The 22,698-nt window shown below is 35.5% G+C and overlaps 1 protein-coding gene across 1 annotated transcript in view; it reads left to right on the top strand.

Annotated features, from left to right (window-relative positions):
- Positions 1 to 20,151, top strand: part of LOC145305686 (uncharacterized) — a 72,347-nt gene extending 52,196 nt beyond the window's left edge. The window contains exons 23-31 of the mRNA XM_080147398.1: positions 8,186 to 8,240; positions 8,507 to 8,555; positions 8,710 to 8,757; positions 9,040 to 9,076; positions 9,982 to 10,026; positions 17,168 to 17,194; positions 18,049 to 18,102; positions 18,702 to 18,778; positions 19,492 to 20,151. Of these exons, the coding sequence (XP_080003524.1) occupies positions 8,186 to 8,240; positions 8,507 to 8,555; positions 8,710 to 8,757; positions 9,040 to 9,076; positions 9,982 to 10,026; positions 17,168 to 17,194; positions 18,049 to 18,102; positions 18,702 to 18,778; positions 19,492 to 19,558 (459 nt within the window). The 3' untranslated portion in view covers positions 19,559 to 20,151. The remainder of the gene's footprint in view (positions 1 to 8,185; positions 8,241 to 8,506; positions 8,556 to 8,709; positions 8,758 to 9,039; positions 9,077 to 9,981; positions 10,027 to 17,167; positions 17,195 to 18,048; positions 18,103 to 18,701; positions 18,779 to 19,491) is intronic.
- Positions 20,152 to 22,698: the final 2,547 nt, after the last annotated feature.

The raw sequence follows: 22,698 nt of genomic DNA, 5'->3' as shown, positions 1-22,698 counted from the left end.
TAAAAATATTTCTTAAAAATAAAAAGTATGAACTAAGTCCTTTAAGAGTACCAATTCCAATGTAAAGGCAAATTTTATTGGATCAAACTTTTATATGGATTCCAATTTTAGGCATTTGTTTGGAAAATTTATAGGCATTAGCTCTCTACATTACAAAGGCTTTTAATGATTCAATTTGTCTTTTATTTGAATAAGTCATTTTTGAGTTAAAATTCCAATAAAATGTTATTGGAAATTTATTTAACTGTGAGATAAAGTTTACCTTAAAATTAAGAAAATCAAAAATAAGTCAAAACAAGGATGACAACATCCATAAGTAGCGAAGCTCAAAAATTATGATTGTATATCAGGAAAAAAATACTGTAAAGCAGTGTCATGTAATAAATATTAATATTGGTAAAATAGGGAAATAATCACACCTTTAAAATCATGCAACCTTATAATCATGAAAACTTAAAAATCTAGGAATCTATCTAGCACCGCAATTAATTGTCAAATCTTAATGAAACTTGATGGAAATATGTAGAACATGAGCATACTCAATCCCTAATAATTTCAACCGTCAATCCTGAATAGGAATTGAGAAAACCATGAAAACCTAAAAAATCTTGGAATTGATCTAGCACCCCAATTAATAATAAAAATATTAATAAAACTTGTTGAAAATATGTATAACATAAAACTAATTAATCCCTGAAAATTTCAGCCCTTTATCTTGAAAAGTAGTTGAGAAAATCACAAAAACGTAAAAATCTAGGAATCGATCTAGCACCTTAAATAACAAACAGACGGACAAAACAATGTATATATTAGATGGGCATATATAGTGGGAATCTTCAATAAAAATTTCAGCTGTCTATCTTGAATAGGAGCCGAGAAAATCACGTTTCCTCCAATTAATTAATTACGGACAGACGGACGGACGGACATTGTGAATTATAGAGTAGCTTCACTTTAAAAAAGACTGGTAGGACACACAGACATTAACACTTAGTGTCAGAACTGAATAATCAGAATATAAAAGTTTAAGAGTTGAAGCAAAATTGTAAGTAAATTTGTTGAAAAACTGCTTGATACAGGATAATGTTTATGGACATACTTACATTTTTAGAACTTGATTATAGAGTTGCTTCGCTTATAATATTGTTCTTTGTTGTCCCAGTAAACAATATACAAAAAATCAGATCAAACGGATAATTAAAACACTTGAAAATTTGTTGTTAAAAAAGTAGAAAAGTCAACATGTTGAAAATGGACATACGGACATTCTGGTAATGATTATAGAGTTGCTACGCTTTCTAAATCGTACCTAACTACTACAGGAATCATCATGCAGAGTTTGAAATCGATAGGACAATTATAACATGCCTAAATTAACGAATAAAACTATCTATCTCGGATGGACGTACGGACGGACGGACCTACCCTAATTATAGAAAAGCTTCGCTTTTAAAAAAAAACAATAAAATACGTAATAATAATAATAAAGAAATAAGTCCTTTAAGAATATCATTCCAATATAAAGGCAAATTTCATTGGATCAAACATTTATAGCAAGTTATGTAAGGATTCTAATTTTAGGCATTTTGTTTGGAAAATTATAGGCATCGGATCTCTATATTTCGAAAGCTTTAAATGATTCAATTTGTCTTTTATTTGATCCAGTTAAGTTGTAAGAAGTTACAAGTCATTTAGGAGTTAAAATTTCAATACTAAGGCAAATCTTATTGAAATCTTATAAATATCCCAAATCAAAAGTGATTTAAATAAACAGTTTGACTTTATAATAACATTTGATATTTACTAGTTCTACGTAATTTTGTCTGGAAATTTTTTTTTATTGGTCATGTCTGAAGTCAAAAACAAGTAAATAGATCTATGTAAGCTAAATTCTATATTACCAAATAGTGGAAGAGCTCATAGCATGTTGGGTCTAAAAGGCAATATAAAGACTTGATTTAGAAATAAAGATCAGACTATTTAATTTCTAAATTAATTTCTTGTGATGGTCATATTTTATTTAGAAAAATTATGGGAGCTATGTAAAGCTTTCATAAAATTTTAAATTAAATTCATTCAGTGTTTAAAGATATCTTAATGGACAAATATATTATCAAAACCAACAAGGTCAAATAAAGAAAAACTATTCTTCCTCTAATATTTTCAATATACTCGATGAGAGTTCTAACATTAAAGTAATATATATAGAGTGATAAATAGCTATGAAACCATTTTCTTTTTTCAAAGACCCGTGACGCTGCAGAAGGTTGTTTATAGATAAAAATTTTGCTTTCTCACTTAGCTGCTAGAAAGCTCATAAGCTGTCATTGGAATAAGATTTGAAGGAACTTTACTAATTAATCAAAACCACCGTATATTTTGGTATAAGGATTTGGGGGACCTTTATTATTAATTAAAGTCATGTGACCTAATGTACAAGAGTTAAAACAATTAAATCAAAAGATTTTATTGTAAAACTATTTGTAAATAAGAGTATAAGAATAAGATATTGTTATCAACGACAAAAAATAAATGTTTTGCCTAATTTTTGTAAAAATTTAGAGCATATTTATCATTTAAAATCAATGCTATCTTTTCAAAAGTGTTTCCATTAATTTGGTTGTGTTTTGTAAGCAAAACCTGTTTTTTATTATTTGTACTGTGTAATTTTATTTGAATATTTAATTCAAAGATAGCAATTTTTTAAAAAAATAACCTAAGATGAATGTCGGAATTTTCTTATTAAACATAATAATGTATATATAATTAGAATAGTAAGACCTTGAAAATAAGCAAAAAATTATTATATGATAATTATCAGTAAATCTAAAAGAATTTAAACGTAATTATTAAAAAGCTAGCTTCAAAAAATAATAATACATTTTTTATTCAAATACTATAGTACATTCTAACAAGGATGATGATATCAAGTTTAGCAACATTTAACAAATATGTCTTTCAAAAATCAGTTAATTTATTGCATGAAATATTGAAAATGTATATAGCAATTTACAGATTTTTATTATTTTCAGGAATTTAAAATAATTACATTCATTTTGTAACTGTAAAAGCAGAGTATAGCATGTAAAGTGTCATAAATGAGCTACAATTTGAAATAGTTTACATATATTTATTGGGATGTAATATCCTTTTATAAAAGGCAAATACAGATTGATTTTAATTACAAGTTCATTGAAAAAAAATCCGGACTTTCTGATGGATAGACAAAGTGAATTATAGAGTAGCTTCGCTACTGAATATGACATATACACATACATGCGCTCTGGTTCAGTTTACATTGCTATGGACAGTTAAACTATTTAGGAAAGTTGTAAGGAAGAAAGTTATCTATCTAGTACTAAGATAAAGATTTAAAAGCCTCCTAAAAAAAGAAATATATTTTTAAAAACAAATTAAATCTATATTGCTGTTAACTTTAACTTTAATATTGTTATTATAAAAAATGGAAATAATCTCTACTTTCCGAAATAATTGTACTCAAGACAGCTTGTAATGAAATTACTATCCAGATTTTTACGATTTTATAATTTTTTGACAACGCCAAAATTGTTTTTTTTACTTTATTAATTTTAAGATATATGCATTATCTATAAAGGACAAACACAAATACATAATAAATTTTATAGTTAAGGTATTGTTTCTAAAAATGAAAAACCCTGTATAAAACTCAGCCATTTTAGAGTCTAAGCTGTCAAATTTCTTGAGCAATGGGATTGTGTTGGTAGGTCTTTGCGATAGTTCTATATAGTCATGTACCCTTGCTCCCTCTATTCTCTAACTTTATTGTTCTAACAGGAAAGGTTAGTTTTTATTTTTTTGAACCAACATTATACATAACATTGAATCGCGTAAAAAGTATATCAAATTTAAATCTACATCGTAGTAAAGTGTATACAAATGGAAGCGCTGTAAAGTGTCACGTGTGAAGTAATAAAAAAACATCTATAAAGGAGGAATGAGAGAAAAAGTGAGAAAGGAAACCCCTAAAATATGTACTTTTATGACGTCACACGTGACAATTTCCAGTGCTTCTACAATTGGTACATTAATGTAGAGATAGGTATAATAGTTTTTATATGATTCTTGTTATTATCAAAATATCTTGTAATAGGTAAATGCAAGAAATAATCTTAATTCTCAATTTAAAAATTAAAACAAAAAACATTTTCGTTGTGAGGTTCAAAAATTTGAGAAATGGATTAACATTTCAAACATTTATCCACCACTGTATCTATAACTATCATAAAACTAACCTTTGAAGATAACCAAGAACTATCACATCACTTTTTACTTTTTTTATCACAGAAATAAACTTAAGCTAAAGCCAGAACTTGATTACACTTTGATTTGGAATTGTCAATGGGAGGTATAATAGTTATTTATGGCATCGTAGTATAAACAGCTTTCCTTGAATAATGAAATGAAATGTATAAGATTAGGACCAATTTTGTTAGCCCTGTGGGACCAAAGGCCAGTACTAACAAATCTGGTATTAATTTTCTAATTTTTTAAATATTCGTGGAAAATTGTCTGCAATACTCGATGCTCTACATGATTATTCAGTATGCCTGAGAACTGGTTCTAATCGAGCGGATATCAACCGGTTCAAAGCCATACTGGAAATAAATCTCCCATAGTCAAATCCATTTTTTAATAATTAATATAGAGAGTTAAATATTTTCGAAAGTTTTTTGGTGTTTCTGAAATCTTCAAGATAAAAATGCAAATAATTTTAAAACTTTTACTTAAAATGAATAGTAATGCAAATGTTGGAAGAGGTTGTTTAAACTGCCCATTTCTATGAAGGAATGTGTTATGAATGAATGAAACTATTAAAAATCTTAAAAAGTACTAAATTTAATTATTTGCTGAAACATAAAAATTATTAGGGAAAAAAACATTGCTAAAATAGAATAAAAATTTTTATCATGAAAATAATAGAAAAAAAAATAAATTACTTTGGCTCTAGTTTATTTATCACAATATCACTTTTCACGGGCTGAGTTTTGCCACCCAAAGAACTATTTGCCTCCAACCTTTCCATCAATCCATACATGTAGTAAAAAATAAATAATATGCAAAATAATAGATGAAATATAATCAAAAATATGAGATAAAAAGTAATTATGGATTGATGAAAAAGTTTTTTTTAGATGGCTAACCCTGTCCTGTCACATGTGTCACCTGCAAGGTTGCATAATTCAAACTGGAGCTATAACTCCTGGCAGCTTGGCGCCAATCTGCCTATAAGAGGGATTAGGGAATACCCCCCCCCCCCCTTCTTTACTTCTCATAAAGAATTTATGGCGCAAACAATTTGACCTTCTTGCAAAACTGGTTTTATTGGCTTGGGAACGGAAGGAGGGATATCAATGAGCCAATTTTTGTGTGGGTAATATACCAGGATTTTAAATTTTGTATCCCCCCCCCCTACTGTATTTTTGGCGCAAACAATTTGACCGCCTTGCTAAACTGTTTTTGGCTTGGGAAAGGAAGGAGGGATATTACTAAGCAAATTTTTAAAATCTTGTCTACCCCTCCCCCCCTGACATTTTATAAAGAAAAGTATTTTTAGTGCAAAAAATTTGATATTAAATTTGATATTAATGAGCTAAATTTTCGATAGGTAATGTACCTAAATTTTAAATCTTGTCGTCTTGGGAAATAATTTAGGGCGTGCGTGGCCCCCCACCTTCCCTTAAAACTGACCGCCAAACAAATGAAACTGCATGATAGCGCAAAGAGGGATAGCTGTGAGTGATAATTCTTAAACGGTCGAATTTGATCCACTGACAAGAGTTTTAGGATTTATTGTAACTGGTTTCTACCCCATCCCTTATCCTCTACCCCACTTTTGCTTTCATTACAAAATTCTTCCATCCAAACTTAACAACGCTACTCAATAATGTAGCTCACCAAATTTACACATAAACTGACATTAAAATGCGAAATACATATCATTCATTATGAAAATGATATATCCAAGTGCGTCTGTCGATAAAAAGAGAAAGACGCAATCACTCATTTAGCTCTTTATTTTTAATTTTTTAGTTTAAAACTATTGTACTCAGCTAATCCTTGGCTGATTTAGGCTTTTAATTATATCCTGGCTGAGACAAATTGAGATCCGTTGACTAATCATAAATCGGTTCAGTTAGAGGGATACCCAACGTCTACTTTTTTTTGCTACCCAAGTCTTATAACTACGTTGTAATAATATGTAACTCCCTAAATTAAGTTTAGAGAAATGTGTACTATATATATTTAAATCACGCCCCTACCGCGTTTGGCAATCCTTTGTCAACAACCTTCTTAAACATATTTCTACATGTTAAACAAATTGAGGGCGTGGGTATTCCACCCTTCCATCCCCTTTAACTATACTGTAGAACAGGATGGAGGTGCAAAGATAAGTTTGTGTAGCTTCCTTCCACTGAAGATCCACAAAGAAAATAAGAGGATGAGGTTGAGATAAGAGCAAAAGCTATCAATGTTATAGGACGTTTAGAAGGGTCAAATAGAGGATGACAGAAAAATTTAGGGTCGGATTTTGTACAGTACATTTTTAGTAGCAAATCTACTCTTTAATTTGAAATGTTCGTATGTTCGTTTGCAACGTTTTGGGGGATTTTCTCGGCTCCTTTTCAAGATAGACCCTTGAAATTTTCAGGGTTTTAATAAGTTTACATTATTTTCACTAAGTTTCATTAAGATTCGTCAATTAATTGGGGTGCCAGATCGATTCCTACATTTTTAAGTTTTCATGACTTTCTCGACTCCTATTCAAAATATACGGCTGAAATTTTCAGGGTTAAATAAGTTCAAATTCTGCAAACTTTTATCAAGTTTCATTGAGATTTCTTATTGGTTATGTTACTAATCCGCTGCTTATGGATGTGGTCACTGGACACCCTTGTTTATACACATTTCTTTAGTTTTACAAATATCTTTAAAAGCCTTAGTTATTACAATTCAAGAGGAAAAAAACTAAATAAAATTAAAATTTACCAGAAGTGTTTGGAATGACTTTGTACTTGATGATAAAGGACTATTGGGTATAGGTAACCAAGCAGAAGGTCTAACTTATCATTGTTGTACTATTGTAAGCTTCTTAGTTCAAGGGATGCAATCCACATAATTGGAATGGGAAGGATCGTGAGCTGGGCGCAATGAATTAATCTTAAACTAGTTTTTTAGTAGCGAAGCTACTCTATAATAAACTTTGTCCGTCAGTCCGAAACGCTATGGGTAAAACGTGATTTTCTTGGCTCCTATTCAAGATAGACAGCTAAAATTTTTAGTGAAGATTCCTATGACATATGCCCATCTAAATTAAACATTGTTTTGTCCATCTATATGTTATTTGATGCTAGATCAATTCCTAGATTTTCTAGATAAATCTTAACAAAACTAAGTAAAAATAAGTAAAATCTAAAATTAAGTAATCCCTGAAAATTTTAGCCCTCTATCTTGGACAGGAAATGAGGAAATCATTAAAGCACCCACACCATTACTAAAAACAATTTTCATTCTGTCTCAAAAATGATCAACAAACATTTACAAAACCCAAACAGAGTCATGAGGCTATACTGCGTCTTGCGCGTCACACTGAGCATGCAAATTCTCTCAGAGCACACCAGAGCAGACAATAATTTGGACAAAAACTTCCCTCATATCTTTATGCATAATTTTTCTTTTTTTTAAAACACACAATATCCAAGACAGAAGCTTTTCTATAGTTAGGGTTAGTACCTACAGGAAATTAGATTTTGTTACAGTCATCAATAATAGTAGTCCGACCGCCATGGTTTTATAGTTAAGTATGCTCCATAATGATGGGAATCTGACAGATGGACATTTGGAATTATAGAGTAGCCTCGCTACTAAAAAAGGATATCTTGGGGCAATTTTGAAAAAAAGCATTAATGTTTGATACATCAAATGTTTCTTGGATATTGTGAGAGCTTTTGGAATACCCTGATAAAATGTTTCTACCAGCTGGCTAATATAACAACAACAACCCTAGTCCCCCTCTTTATAACTTTACCCTCCCCCCCTGATCATGAAGTAACTTATTGACCAATGACTAAGGTCTAAGGAAAAAAATTACTTGTCACATTATCCATGTATTATATATCCAATAGTATATTAGAATTTTTTCTAGCCTAATGCAGAGAAAACAAATGATTTTATCCAAAGAAGAACTATCATCAGCAGAGGTAATTATTTACATTTCAATAAGTAAGAATATCTCCAATAGTAATGTAGCTGACTGAATTGTTGGAGTTAAATAAATCCTAAATAGTTTTGTATACACAGCTTCATTGTTTGTATATTTTATTCATAGACCTTTTTATTATTTACTGCTGTGCGTGTACATGCTAAGAATCACATCCTACCTTGTAAATATTTGACAGATCAACGTACTTGAAGAGTAATTTTGGTAATAAAACTGAATTTATTTACATTTAAAATTATTATTTAGATAGACCTAAAAGCCAAATATTTTCAAGAACATCTCCTAAGCAACAAAGGTAAACTTTTTTATTTTTGTTTTATTAGTTTCAAATATATTTAAATTACATCAATGTAGAATATAATAAAACATTTGTTCATATTTCAAATAAAAAGATTTTAATAAAAGATTTCTTCATAATTTTATATTATTTTTCAATAAAATTTTTTTAGAGCTAGATTGTTTTCTATGGAATCAGAAAGAGACCAACCGAATCTTAGGTAATTTATTATTCAAACTAGGCCATTTTTTATATCAGATATTATTGTCAAAGTTTTAAAAATAAAAGAAATATTTGATAATATAACAGATTTGAAATTCAGGTATATTTAAATTGATTTGAATCGTATAATTATATAACTGTTCTTGGTAAAAACCCAATAAAATAATGATTTAAAAACTTTTTAAAGATATTTAGGAAAAACCTCAAGGAATGTACATAAACAATTCAATTTAAAAAAATAATTTTTTTAGATGGATTTTATACAATTTTAATCTTTCAGATTTAATCCCTCATTGTTTACAGAAACAAAAACCAAGGTCATTAAATATTTTATAATCTATATTAGTTGCTAAGCTATTCTGTAACTCAATGTGTCTTTATTTTTTTGTCCCAAAGAAAATGTGATTTAATCATTGTTAACTGTAAGAGATAGATGGCTGTGATGTTGGCGTTGCTACAAAAGACCAACACCTACATAAGGCCAACACCTATATATTGTTATATAAACATCATATTTATTAATAAATTAATACATAATAAATACATGGCCGCAGCGCTCGGCCCCATTGCTTATAACCTAACCTAACTTTACCTTAATATTGTAAAACAAATATTAAAAATTTGAAAAAATCTACCAACCACTTTTTGTAAAATACACAAAATTCTAAACTATAAATAAGTTATTGTACATTAAACATTCTTACATAGGTTAGGTTAGGTAAGGTTATAGGCAAGGGGGCCGAGCACCCGCGGCTAGGCAGGCCAGGGGGCCGAGCTCTGCGGCCATGACCTTCTAGCATTACGATTTTTTGAATGTTGGTCTTTTGTAGGTGTTGGTCTTTTGTAGAGTTGATCTTTTGTAGCAACGCCTAGTTGGTCTTTTGTAGGTGTTGGTCTTTTGTAGAGTTGGTCTTTTGTAGCAACGCCGTAATGTTAAATGATTCTGCAGGCCAAAATTAAACATATGTAGATTAATAAATTTTTATAATTTGTTGACTGACAAACATCTACTCTTATAGATCTCTTGTTTCATTGTTCTGTCTGTAATTTTCTGTTTGACATCAATTATTAGTTCTGTATGGAAATTTTCTCTCGGCTTCTATCATTATTCTGTTCTTCGCTAATTTTAGATATTTTCATCTTTGTAAATATATCCTTGAAGATATTTTCATTTTTTTATGTATTCTTAAAGATGACATAAATATTAAATTAAATGTTTCAGTCAACAGAATTTTACTCTATAGAAGTTAACAGCTCAGATGTTGAGGTAATGTATATTCATATAAATACACTTAGATATTGTGCTTTTAAATATGCTTCAAATAAGTATTTGATTTTAAAAGGATATTTTAGGGCTACAGTCGCTAGTTTGTGTAAGGAGACAATATAAATGTAAAAAAAGTTAAGAAACTAACTTAGTTAATGGTTTTTATTTAAAAATACTAATGTTCCTTAGAGTGTTGACTTGATTAGAAAAAAAATCTTAAAATTAATGTTTTAAGAGGATTGACGTAAATACTATGTACAGTTTCTTTGAAACCAAAACAATATATAGAGATTTACAGAGAATGAATTCCATCATATTGATGACACATATACATATTATGGATTAGTTATAATTCAAGTCTTGTGAAAGAAATAAACTTTTTGAATTTGTTTTAGCATAAAATTATAATATGAGTGACGTATCAAAAGAAATGCATGGCACTTTACAAGTTATCAAATCAGAATCTTTTCAACAAACTAATGCTACAAGTGAAATAACTCAACAATGTCAAAACATTGATTTAAAGTTGGCTTACACATCTATTCCAATTTTTTTACTATCGTTATTTATTGGAAGTATCATTAGATCTTATTTCAAATCTTTGGATGTGCATGAGAAAAATATTGTTGTTTTTCTTGATAATGTTATTTCAATCTATCTACAGGAATAATAAAATCAAATTTACTGAGTTATTAGAGTAAATATTTAATATTCTAGTATTTATGATGTAAATTTTAATTAGATCAACAAAAAAATTGTCAAATATATGCAATTTTTATTTGATAATTCATATGATAATTGCAGCTATAAATTAGGAGAATGTTAGAAGGTTTCTTTTCTGTTGTAAGTAATAAAAAAAAATTATAGGTAAGGGGTTGTTCTAGGGCAATATCTCTAAGGAGTTATTTTAAACAGTCTAAAACATCCAAGGAACTGTTCAAAGCTTCCCCTAAAATTATAAACACAGACCCAATATAATATCTTATTGGACACACACAATTAAGTTAATTATAACATAGGATAATAACTAATAATACTAGATTTTATTAAAACAGTTAGGTGTTGCAACTTCTACAATATCTATCATGTGGAAACTTTTTCTTGGTGAAATTCCTTTATTAGCAGCTGTAGTAATAAATATAATTGTATTTGGCTGCTTTTCAAATAGTTTTGGCATATTTGGATTGCTTTCAATAGTTAAAATCTGCATCTATCATGAATTTGGATGGTTTATGAAAATAAATCAAAAACATTTATCAAGAATAATTGTTGTATTTACATTAACTTGGTTCCTAGCAAAGGAAAGCAGAAGCCATTACTTGAACTTTATGCAGAGAAAATATCATGGATTAGCACTATTTTTAGCTTTTTCTAAGTATTGTGGACAAAAAAAAGTTGTGATGAGTGTTTCATATTATCCAGCTGTTATAATGTTTTGCCTCCTATCTTTTCTCATAGAGTGTTATATATCTGTTAAAATAAAGAGACTTCCCCTGTCAAGCCTTAAAACTGGAACAATTGGACACATAATGATGAGTTTAACTTTGATAATAGTTTCTACAAATGTTGAAAACTTTGCATTTTATGGAGTGAAAGCACCATTCACTTTTTTTGTGTTTCAAGTTCTGTATCTGCTGAAATACAGGGACTATGCCTACCATTTTATTAAAGAATTGTGTCCTTGTAACAGGAATACAGTTGAACCAGAACAATATCAGATTTCTCTTAATGAGTTTGGTATTTTTGTTGGTAATAATGATGCCCATAGCACTGAACAAACTAATAAAACTTTGAATCAAGACTTTGAAGGCTCACAAAATAACAAGTTTGGTGGTGTTTATGTTGGAAGTGAATAGATATATAAACCATTGGCATGTATGGGGTTTTGTAAGTGGGGTAAAAAACAGGGGTAGGATAGATACCAAATTTTTATGTTAATGGGGTGTTGACACCCACATACACCCCCATTCCAGACTCTAAGACTAAAAAAGAACTCTATTACAATCAGATTGTTATTATAAAATCCTAATATGATTAAAAGTTGACAATTCAAAGTGAAGCACAAATTGACTGAAAATATTCTAATTTCTTGTACCAACAAAATTACCCCATAATAATAAGAGTAGTAATGTGGTATCCGCCTCGGTTAAATGGCAGATACCCAAGTTCAAATGATTACGGCAGTGCGAACAGACGTGGACACGTATAATTATAGAGAAGCTGGGCTTCTCTAGCTATCACTAAATAACAAACAAAGTCTATTCAGATGTTACTTTATTCAGGGTCCAAAGGTTACTAACTTATAATACAACAAATAATAAATACGCAGATTGGAATAAATAATACTAAAGCAAAATCAATATAAATACATATACAATAATCAGATTGGGCAATAATGATCCCCCATCCCTGGAAAGGGTGGGGGAACCAAACAATGCAGCTTAACCATAATAAGGCTGTCAAATCTATCATTAATTTTAAAGCATAGGGAGGGGTCAGGCTGACCCCTTCCCCGGTACTCGGGGGAGGGCCCTCGGCCCTTCTCCGAACCCAGGTCAGGGTTGCCACAGAACATGGCTCAAGGTTGCCGAATACCACAACTCTCCCCTCGGAAGGCTGGGAGGGGGTTTCCCCACCAGACTTCCGACAGTGGTTGAGGCCTTCGGCCCGCTCATTATGGGACTGTTATTTACAAGGGTTAACAATTCAATGGAATCCTAGTGGTGCTTTTCAGAGTTGATGGGCCCCCAACGTGGGGTAGAAGGTAGAGGCTGGCTTTTGTTGGGCACGTAGCTCGGCGCCAGCGGGTGTCAGGCCGGCTTGGGGCGCAGCCGCTGCTGGGCCTGTCAGCAACGGGGCATTCTGGTTGGCGGTGGCAGCGGCTGGAGCACTGGCTACCAGGTTGACTGTCTGGGCGACAGCCTGGCCTCCCGAGGGGCCGCGGGGCTTTCCAGAGTGCGGCCCAGGCTTGCCTAGGCGGTCATTCCCACTATCGGCTGATTTCATGGATACCATTTCCTCGGCTGCTTCCCGGCCAATAGGAATGGCATCCCAGTCCACTGAAAAGTCCCGGGACTTGGCATGGTTGATCCTGGCCCTGGCCAAGGCCTTACGATACAAGGTTGGGTGATACAGAAATACTTGCGACATCGCGTTCAGGGCGGCACGTACACCTCCTTGTGCAGCTGCCAGGGAGATGATGGTTAAGTCTCCCAGTAGCTTGAGAATCAACAGCATCAGACACAGTATGGCTGCGCCATCTCCCCACTCATGAATAGCTTGTCTGAACCCAGCCCAGACATCCAGGGTTTCCTCCCCTTCCTCCGCCAGTCGGTCAATATTATAGGACACGATTCCATGGTCTCCGGTGGCTGAACAGCTGCCTTGCTGGTTGCATGAGCCATACGACAGGCCGGTCAGCATGGCGGCCTTATACGCCGGGAACGATAGTAGCTGCTGCCAGTCATTCAGCTCGGCCTGGGAATACAATCCTCCCGAGCTAAAGTCATCCAAGGGCTCGGTCAGCAGTTGCTTGGGTGTATCCAGCGGGGGCAGCCTCTTCTTAGGTGCTGGGGTTAGCTCTATCCACCCTTCCTCGGCGTGTACAGTTAGGGGGTAGGTGGAGGAGCAGGGAATCTTGGTGGCGTGACCGCTATACACCTTTGTCACGGCATCTACAAATCCTGTGGGCTCCACCGGCACCTTGTCCCAACATTCATTGCTCTCCCTTACCACGTATTTATTACGCTGGCAGGTAAGCTGGAGCAATACATCTCCCCTCAAAATAGAGAACGTGCTCCCCTGGACACGCACCGGATGGGCCGGGTCTAGCTGCTGGAGCTTCCAGCAATTGGCCGCTACCTCTTCTGCTGCTGCGCTTCGCATCTGAGTTTCCAGGGTAAATCCGATGTAGCCCGCGTGTATCCAGTGACGCAGGACAGCTCGGACTGGGGACACGCTAGGGTCAGGTGGTCGGACTGGGACTCCACCCGGCCTTTCTCAACTACGTAGGTCTCCTCCTTGACCAGCAGCCGTCGCTCCTGGAGCACTAACTCATTGCGGTACAGCTGGCCTTCAAAATGGACGTCCTCCCCTTCACAACCCACCCCCTTGGGGCTGTTGACCAATGCTCCTACCATATCAAGGGTGAAGAACAGGGGGTGGTTCAGCTGGAACTTCAATGGCTTGGTCTTGCCTGGCAGGGTGTAGACTCGGCTCCGGGCCAGGTCCCGGCAAGTCTCTGGGTCAATCTTGGTTGGCCGCATGAGGGTGGGGACCGACGTCACCTTCAGGTGGCCCCAGACTCCACACCTAAATGTCCACTGGGACACTGTGAGTTGACAGCTATATCCCGTGGTCTCCCGGATCTTAACTTGCTGCAGGCTCGTTCCGGGGTCCAGGTCTCTCGGTGGCGGCGACGGTTGTCGCCCCAGGCACCGGCATGGGGGCGCTGGATAGCACCCCCCAGTCTTCACAGGTGGCGGCGGCGGTTGCCGCCCCAGACATCAGCTTGGGGGTGCGAGGCCGCACCTCTCGTCCTTCCCAGGTGGTGACGCCGGTTGGCGTCCCATACATCGACTCAGACTCGCTGGCTAGCGCCTCTCGCCTCTCCCGCTCGGCGGCCGCCAGGGCCTCCCCGTACACCGTTCCGGTGGCGCTGGGTAGCGCCCCTCTGCTCTCGCTGGGGGTGACAGGGGTTACCTCCTCCTTCGGGGGACTCGGTCTGGCGGGCACCATCATGTTGAGGCCGAATGGCAGAGGCCGCAGGACTTCTGGCTCCGCAATGTTGGTTGGCTGCACGAACTCCGGTCCCATGTGGTTGAGGCTGAAGCCCAGGCCAACCCGGTTGGGTTCAGCTGCTCCTCCCAGCACGTTGATCCTGGCTGGGATGGTCCCAAACTGCGGCATTCCTTCTGAGTGGCCCACAGCGCTGGGGGCGGCTGCTTGCTGGAGTGTTGCTGGGGACGCGCTCCCTTCCATGTTGGCTACCTGGCTGGGCTTCCCTGAGTGAGCGCCCTTGCCGGCTACACCTCTCCTCCCGGCTACCTGGTCCCGGCGGCTGGGTGCGTCGCTCTTCTAGGCTGACCTCCATAGGCGTAGGACAGTCTCTGACTCGGTGGCCTTTCCCATGGCAGCAGTAGCAGCGGCCTGGAATCTTGGAGGCGTCGTCTGGTGCAACCTTCCCCATCTGGTGGAGACCCGGAGCCAAGGCGCCAATCTCCATTGGCTCCGAATCATCATACTGGGGCAACTGGACGCTGGCCGATCCCGTGAGCCCGTCGGTGGCGTCCACTAGGCACACACCCTCCTTCAGCTGCTTGGTGATCATGGTCACGGTGAACATGGCTCGCCTCGTGTACTCAGGTACCGAGGCGATCTCATGTCCCATCATCTCACGTTTCACGTTGGCGTTGCGGATGCCGCGGTTAAGCTCATCAATGAGCAACTCCAGATCTTCGTGGCTGTAGGCCTCCCTGTACAGGGCGCACTTTGTTCTCCCGTTCTCTGTCTCCGCACGGTAGACGGACTTATCCGAGTGTGGGGAGAAGGGGGAACGCGTGAGGGGACGGGGTAAAGCCGCCCTTCCCCAGGTGGGGAGGGGGGTGCCGCAGGCTTAAGGTGACTGGGTTGTGAGGTAATTGGGCTTCTCCCTTAATCCTTGGCTTATCTGATGTCACCTCGATTGTATTTGCTTCAATTTATGGGTGGCCCCTCCCCTTCCGTTGGGATAAGGGGTGTATTTGCCGTGCTGCAGGTTTGGGGGTCCGATTGTTTACCAATGCATTGTTAGCTTACATCTAGGTTCTATTTTTGGCTTATCACAAGTTCTATTTTTGGCTTATCACAATCCACGGCAATTATTTACCAAGCCCTGCCCATAAATCTATTGTTAAGCTTTCACACCAGGGTGGTAATCCATAAAATCTGATATAATATCTGTTTTTCTCAATGGGTGGCTGCGCTGTAGCCTCTCAGGATACTTGGAAATCTGATATGATATCTGTTTTTCTCAATGGGTGGCTGCGCTGTAGCCTCTCAGGATACTTGGAGTTAACGTAGTTTTTCTTCTGTTTGGTACACTACACTCGTATTTTCGCTCACAGCTCGCAGCTATTTTGCTTGTTTCAGCCAGTCGGCGGCAGGGAATGTCCCGTCCTGCAGAGCCGTGGGTCAGAATCCGGGTGGTGGCGGCAGGGAATGTCCCGTCCTGCAGCGCCGTGGGTTCGGATCCCGCTATCTTTTGCAGTAAATGGTGGCCTGTTTTCAGCCGTTTGCAATTATTTGGCCTGTTTCAGCCCGTCCGCAGGCCTGTTTCAGCCTTTGAGCGCCCAATCCTCCGTTAGATTTCGTCGCTCTCCGCGGTTCTCCGTCGAGTTTCGCCGCTCTCCGCGGTCTCTCGTCCGATTTCGCTGCTCTCCGCAGCTCTGGTTCCGCCACTCTCCGTGGTCTTTCGCTAGGTTTTGCTTCCACAACTGCTGGATACAGAGTTAGACCTTGCTATCCAGGGTGGGTAATTCAGGTTGCTTGTGTCAGTTTTGCCAGTTTCACTGCTGGGAGTACCTTAACCTCAGCTGCGCGTCTGCTCTACACTTGTGGTTTGCCGTAATCTCACACAGCTGTCACCAATTTGTGGTATCCGCCTCGGTTAAATGGCAGATACCCAAGTTCAAATGATTACGGCAGTGCGAACAGACGTGGACACGTATAATTATAGAGAAGCTGGGCTTCTCTAGCTATCACTAAATAACAAACAAAGTCTATTCAGATGTTACTTTATTCAGGGTCCAAAGGTTACTAACTTATAATACAACAAATAATAAATACACAGATTGGAATAAATAATACTAAAGCAAAATCAATATAAATACATATACAATAATCAGATTGGGCAATAATGATCCCCCATCCCTGGAAAGGGTGGGGGAACCAAACAATGCAGCTTAACCATAATAAGGCTGTCAAATCTATCATTAATTTTAAAGCATAGGGAGGGGTCAGGCTGACCCCTTCCCCGGTACTCGGGGGAGGGCCCTCGGCCCTTCTCCGAACCCAGGTCAGGGTTGCCACAGAACATGGCTCAAGGTTGCCGAATACCACAGTAATTCTATTCCCATAATATCCTACTATCTTTTATTTCTAGGGTGGTTTAAATGCTCTGCTGAAAAAGGTAAACATTTTAATAAAATTTATAATTCTATACATTAGTTCAGGAAGGGAGATTAACATTGCCATTAAAATTGATCAACCCTAATGATAAGCTAAAAAAAGCAGTTTGTGATTAATTAAAATTCGGTTTCTTTTCCCTCTGTCCCAGATTAAGCTATAAAGTAAAGTTTATAAATATATGTAGTAGGGCGGGTCGATTTGCAAGCTTTTTAGGATTTTCTCAATGGTAGACATTGGCAAGGGTTACTGGGCCATAATAAAACCCTGTGAAACCTGAAAGGGGTTTTGTACAGCTTATACCAATAACGAAATTAATTCGGGAAAAAATCACGAAACCTATACGTTTTTTTCAGCTGTCGTTGGTGGGCAACACATCGTAAAATTGACGACCTCTCCATTTGCCCCCCAAATATTATTTTAGATTTATTTTGCTTGTTGGTTATACCTTATTCCTGGGTTTTGTAATCCAAAACAACGGGAGCGCGGGGGGTTTAAATTATACCCGCCCCTTATAAAACCAAAAATTACAAATCTGAAAACTGTTTTGAAAAATATTGATTCAGTCTGAAATGATTTTCAAATAACCTACCAAAATAAACAGATTTAACTAAATCAGCTGTTTTAGGTAAGTTAATGAGATCTTATTCGAACTAGAAGCAATATTTTTCAAAACGGTTTTCAGATTCATAATCAGCATTTCAATGCGGTCATTCTGATATGCAACATGCCTGTGTTTAAAGGAATTAAATTAAATTAATATTGGCCCGGTAACCCTTGCAAATGTCTTTCAATGTGAAATTCCAAAATCGCATTGAAGATAGATCATTGATTACTTTTGTTGTCTATTTTTTAAAGGTCACTGAAATCTATGGAGGTGAAGGAAAAGTGAAAATAAAGAAAAAGAATAAGGTAAGTTTATGGTTTCGGATCGGATTTTTGGTAAGAAAACGAAGTAGGGGGTTTCGTCGTACTTTCACAGTAGCTTTTATCCTATTTCCTTGCGGGGGGGTTCTAACCCTCTAGAGCAAATTTCCTAATCAAACTAGCAAACTTTTCAGTCAATTACTTTAACCTTTACTATGTCCGTTTGTTCATCCATGATTTTTATTCTTTGCTACTTTTGGATGTTATCATTCTTGTTCTTTTAGTAGATTACTAGATTTAATTAATTTCCATCATATTTTAATATCTAATCAAATCCACAGTTCCTTTTTTACAAAGTGCCGGTTAAGCACTGATTACCCCCCCCCCCCACCCCCTCCATTATTTATAAAATTTATTCAAAATTTGCGACGGGATTTAGTTCATTACCCTATGCCTAAACCTGCGAGGACTGTAAGTGCAGTTCTCTAATCCTATAGGGCTACCCATTACTCCCCCCCCCCCCTCCAATTTGATTTTCAAATTAAGATTATTTCAAAATAAGGAGGGAGAAATCGAAACAAGAGGGTAATTGGTGTGATGGCGCATGACTTTATAAAATCTACCATTTTATTAAATTCATCTAGAATAAAGTGTATTCCTTCAAATATCGGGGACCAGAAAAAGCCACAAATCTTTTGGAAACTGCTCTTCAAAAAGTCAGGTACTAGATATGAAAACAATGGCGTGCACAGGACTTTGCCAGGGGGGTGTGAGCCTTTTTTTGTTTAAGACAAACATTCGGTTGGGTGTACAGCATAATATCTAAAATGCTAACAAAATCACGAAATCATAAATATCAGATATCTTGTAATTTTTTTAGAACCTTGAATTCTCGTATGGTTGTATAACCCTATGAAAAGGGGTATAGGATAATCGTACCCTTGAGAATTTTATCCACGCTTCTTTAACATTTCCGTGCCATAATGTTTACACTTTGTAATCAACTAGCGGCTTCGCCCCTAGCCTCTAGGGGCTTTGCCCCAAGAGGTGATAAAAAAAATTATTGCGAAAATTGTATAGGACCATGGAAATCTCCTTCAAAAAAAAAAAAAAATGGGGGGGGGGGGATTTTTTGGTTTTTGGGGGGGTTGGGGGTGTCCCACCCCCCGAGAAAATAGCTTAAAACCACCACCGGACCAATAGGTAGATACCCTGAAGAGTAGAATCCGATCGGTTCAGTGGTTACCGAGATCTTAAGGGACAGACAGACAGACGGACAGACGGTCAGACGGACAGACAGACATCGTTCTACTTTGTATTATAGATAATGTGGACGAATCGTAAACTGTATATCTATCGGTTCTGTTAAGGGATTACTCATCTAAACTTTCTATATCTATTTTTCTGAGTAATATCTGATTTAATATTTTTCAGAGATCTCCAAGAGAAGAGCACTTTATGGAAATTTACTCAAAACTTAGAAATAACAACAATCAAATAAGTCAAAACAATCTGTAGCTGTAAACGTAACTTACTTTTGTCCAGTAAGATCCAGTGAGGGAATTGAACTGTTTTATAATAACAGTTTCTTAACTGTTGGCTCAACAACTTTGGGGAGTTTTGTTAATTTTTGTATGGTTGGTTAATAAAGTTAAGTGTCTAAACGTTTCAACCACTAATTCTAATCTATAAAATGTGTAATTTTTTTTATCATAATTGGGGATGTACATCAATTTATCTGCCATTATCTTATCCCTTAAGGAGACCTGCTATTAAATCTGGGTGGGAGGGTACTTTAGACTCTAAAATACGTAAAGTTTTCTAAATACTCATACAACTTTTGAGACCTTTGTTAAATCTTGATTGGGTTAAACAAACTATCAGTGTCTTTACTTTTTCTTTATCTATAATGTCAATCTAAAGAATGTTTAATGTTATATCAAAATCATGAAACATTTCTTTGTAGTATACAATGTACATATCTTTTGTAGCATGGCTACTAGACCATGATCAATTAACAGGATTGTTATCGCGGTTAAGGGAATCTGAACAAAATTTTGACCATGTACCTTAAAAAGAAGCCTAGAAAATTTCCTAATAATGTCAGACATACAGCGATTATTTCGAATAATGGACTAGCTTCGCTACCAGGGAAAAAGGAATGATATTCTGACAAACAATTCTAAAGGAAAATTTCCCCACAACCCCCTTCCCCTTTTCCTCCACTTCTTACCCACCCCTCTTCAGTTGCGTGTAAAAAAAAATATACCCCCACCATACTTTAAAAGGTTTCTTGATTTTTTGTAGAATTGATTGTTAGAATAGCTAACTCTGCATCGCTACTAAAAAGCTTTATTGCAACATTTAATCAAACGCATTATTGTCAGGGCTTTGCAGTTGCGCGTCAGCCGCCTGTAAGCCACAGAAAAGTCATCCTTTAACAATTTTCAAAATCAACTTGAAGTCTAAACATAATCAAAATATGACAACCCCTCTTTTTAAAAGAATAAAGCATCCAAACGGGTTTAGATTTGAGGTTTAGTCGCGGATGACGTCGGCTACCGAGTCCTGATTATTGTATAGATCCTATTCATTTAAAGCTTATATATGAATCAGTTTATTCTTATGTGTGTAAAGAAATAAAATAGTAAATTTCCTTTATTAGAATTACTATTATTACTAAACAATTGTATTTCTTCAATTTTGTTAGGCAATCTTTTTTCAGAAAAAAATATCATAATTAGTGGTTTTTTTGTCTTGCATATAAAAAAGAATAGGATTCATTCTAGTTTTGTTTACTTAAGAGGCCAAAGACTTGGGTCAACAAAACAGGGACTAATTATATATTTTTATTTCTATTTTAGTTTTCATGGTATATTTTCTATAATACTATACTATTCATGACTTTTGAAATTCTCGGAGCCGGTTTTTTTCCAGAGGAAATTAATCCTGATTTGGCTATAACAGATACTAAAGCCTCCAGATTCCTATTCTTTGGTTGACTGGTTAACTTTTTCATTTTTATAGATATGTAATGTATATTATATGTTATATTATGTTAGTTCTTATCAATGTCTTTCAATAGTACAAAAAATCATTATATGAAATTTTTTCCTATTCGAAAAAAATTACAATAATTGTATATATTTCATTTAATTTAAAATAAAATATTTTGAAATAAAGTATTAAATAGTTGGAATGTTTTATTTTCATGATTTTATTTCAAAAATTATTTTTTCTTTAAAATAAATCCGTGATTTTTTAAATATCGTTTGTAAAAAAGCTAAAAAATTACCTCTTGGGTCAAAGCCCCTAGAGCCACATCCATCTTCTTCATTAAAAAGGATGAGTAAATGGACGACGATATTTATGATACACAAAATAAACCGCCTGTAGAATAAGTTATTGGTTTAAAAGTTGGGACACTTCTTTCATCCCCTCTTAGTCTAAAAATTGTTTATAAATCTATGATTCTATCTTAAAAATTTCTTTTATACAGGATGCTTGTAACAAATGTACTTAACTTGACATTCTAAGACTTGATCATAGAGATGCTTCGCTAATAATATAGTGCCTAATTGACCAAGAAATCATTATAATAAATATTAAATAAATAGGATAGTTGATATAACGATGTTATAAATGGACAAGATGATAATGACTATAGAGTTGCTACGCTTAAAAAACACGAAAGTTTGAAATCGATAAGACAAATCTAACATGCCTAAATTAACTATTAAGGCTATGTGTTACAGATGTACTTATTTACTAATAAATCCAAATTATTGAAAAGATTCTCTTTTAAAAGTAACGGCATAAATTTTGTCCTTACCATAAAGTAGGCTGTTTAAAAGTTAAGCTTTGAATGATTCAATTAATGACCAAACATAAAAAATTTCATTATTATCTTTAATAGCGAAGCTTTTCTATTATTAAGGTGTCTAAGTCCATCCGTACCTATAGATTTCTAACTTTGCATGATAATTCCTGTAACAGTTTGATTTTGAAAGTGTAACAGATCTAAAATTAGTTTACAGAATTTCCGTATATCAATTTAAAACATGATGATCTTTAACTTTTTAATTAGGAGGAAGATTTATTTATAATGCATTTCTTAATTAAGTCATTTCCATAATCATTATATTGACTAGAAGCATTAAATAAAAGTAATATAGACTGACATCCTATTATTTAAAGTAGTAACATATTAAGTTATCTATTTTTGGGAAGATAGATAGCATAAGATGGTTTAAGGCTATATTTCTACCTTCCCCCTAAAAGCTAGGGGCATTAACTAGTAAATTCCAAAGGGGTTATGAAAAGAAAGCTAAATTTCCCCTTTAAACTATAATTTGAAATATATATACATATGTTATATGTATAAGTGATAACTTATAAGTTATCCTCCACTATGATCAATCACTATTATAGAATAGTTATTAGAAAGCTATTAGAAACTGAAAAGTAATTTTACTATATATAATATCTTTAAAACCCACTTTTTCCTATTTAAAGATTTAGATGACTCCTAATACGTAGTTATTAACATAAATATTTAGTATAGTGAGGTGAATTAAAGGCTAAAATCAATGAGTATTTTGATTTTTAAATTTTTCTTTTTATTAGCGAAGCTTCCCTATG

The sequence above is a fragment of the Acartia tonsa genome, chromosome 14 (assembly GCF_053477335.1).
Source record: "Acartia tonsa isolate MP-2025a chromosome 14, ASM5347733v1, whole genome shotgun sequence".
NCBI lineage: Eukaryota > Metazoa > Arthropoda > Copepoda > Calanoida > Acartiidae > Acartia > Acartia tonsa.
Note: the sequence above shows the minus strand (reverse complement) of the source record. Positions and strands in the feature narration are given on the sequence as shown.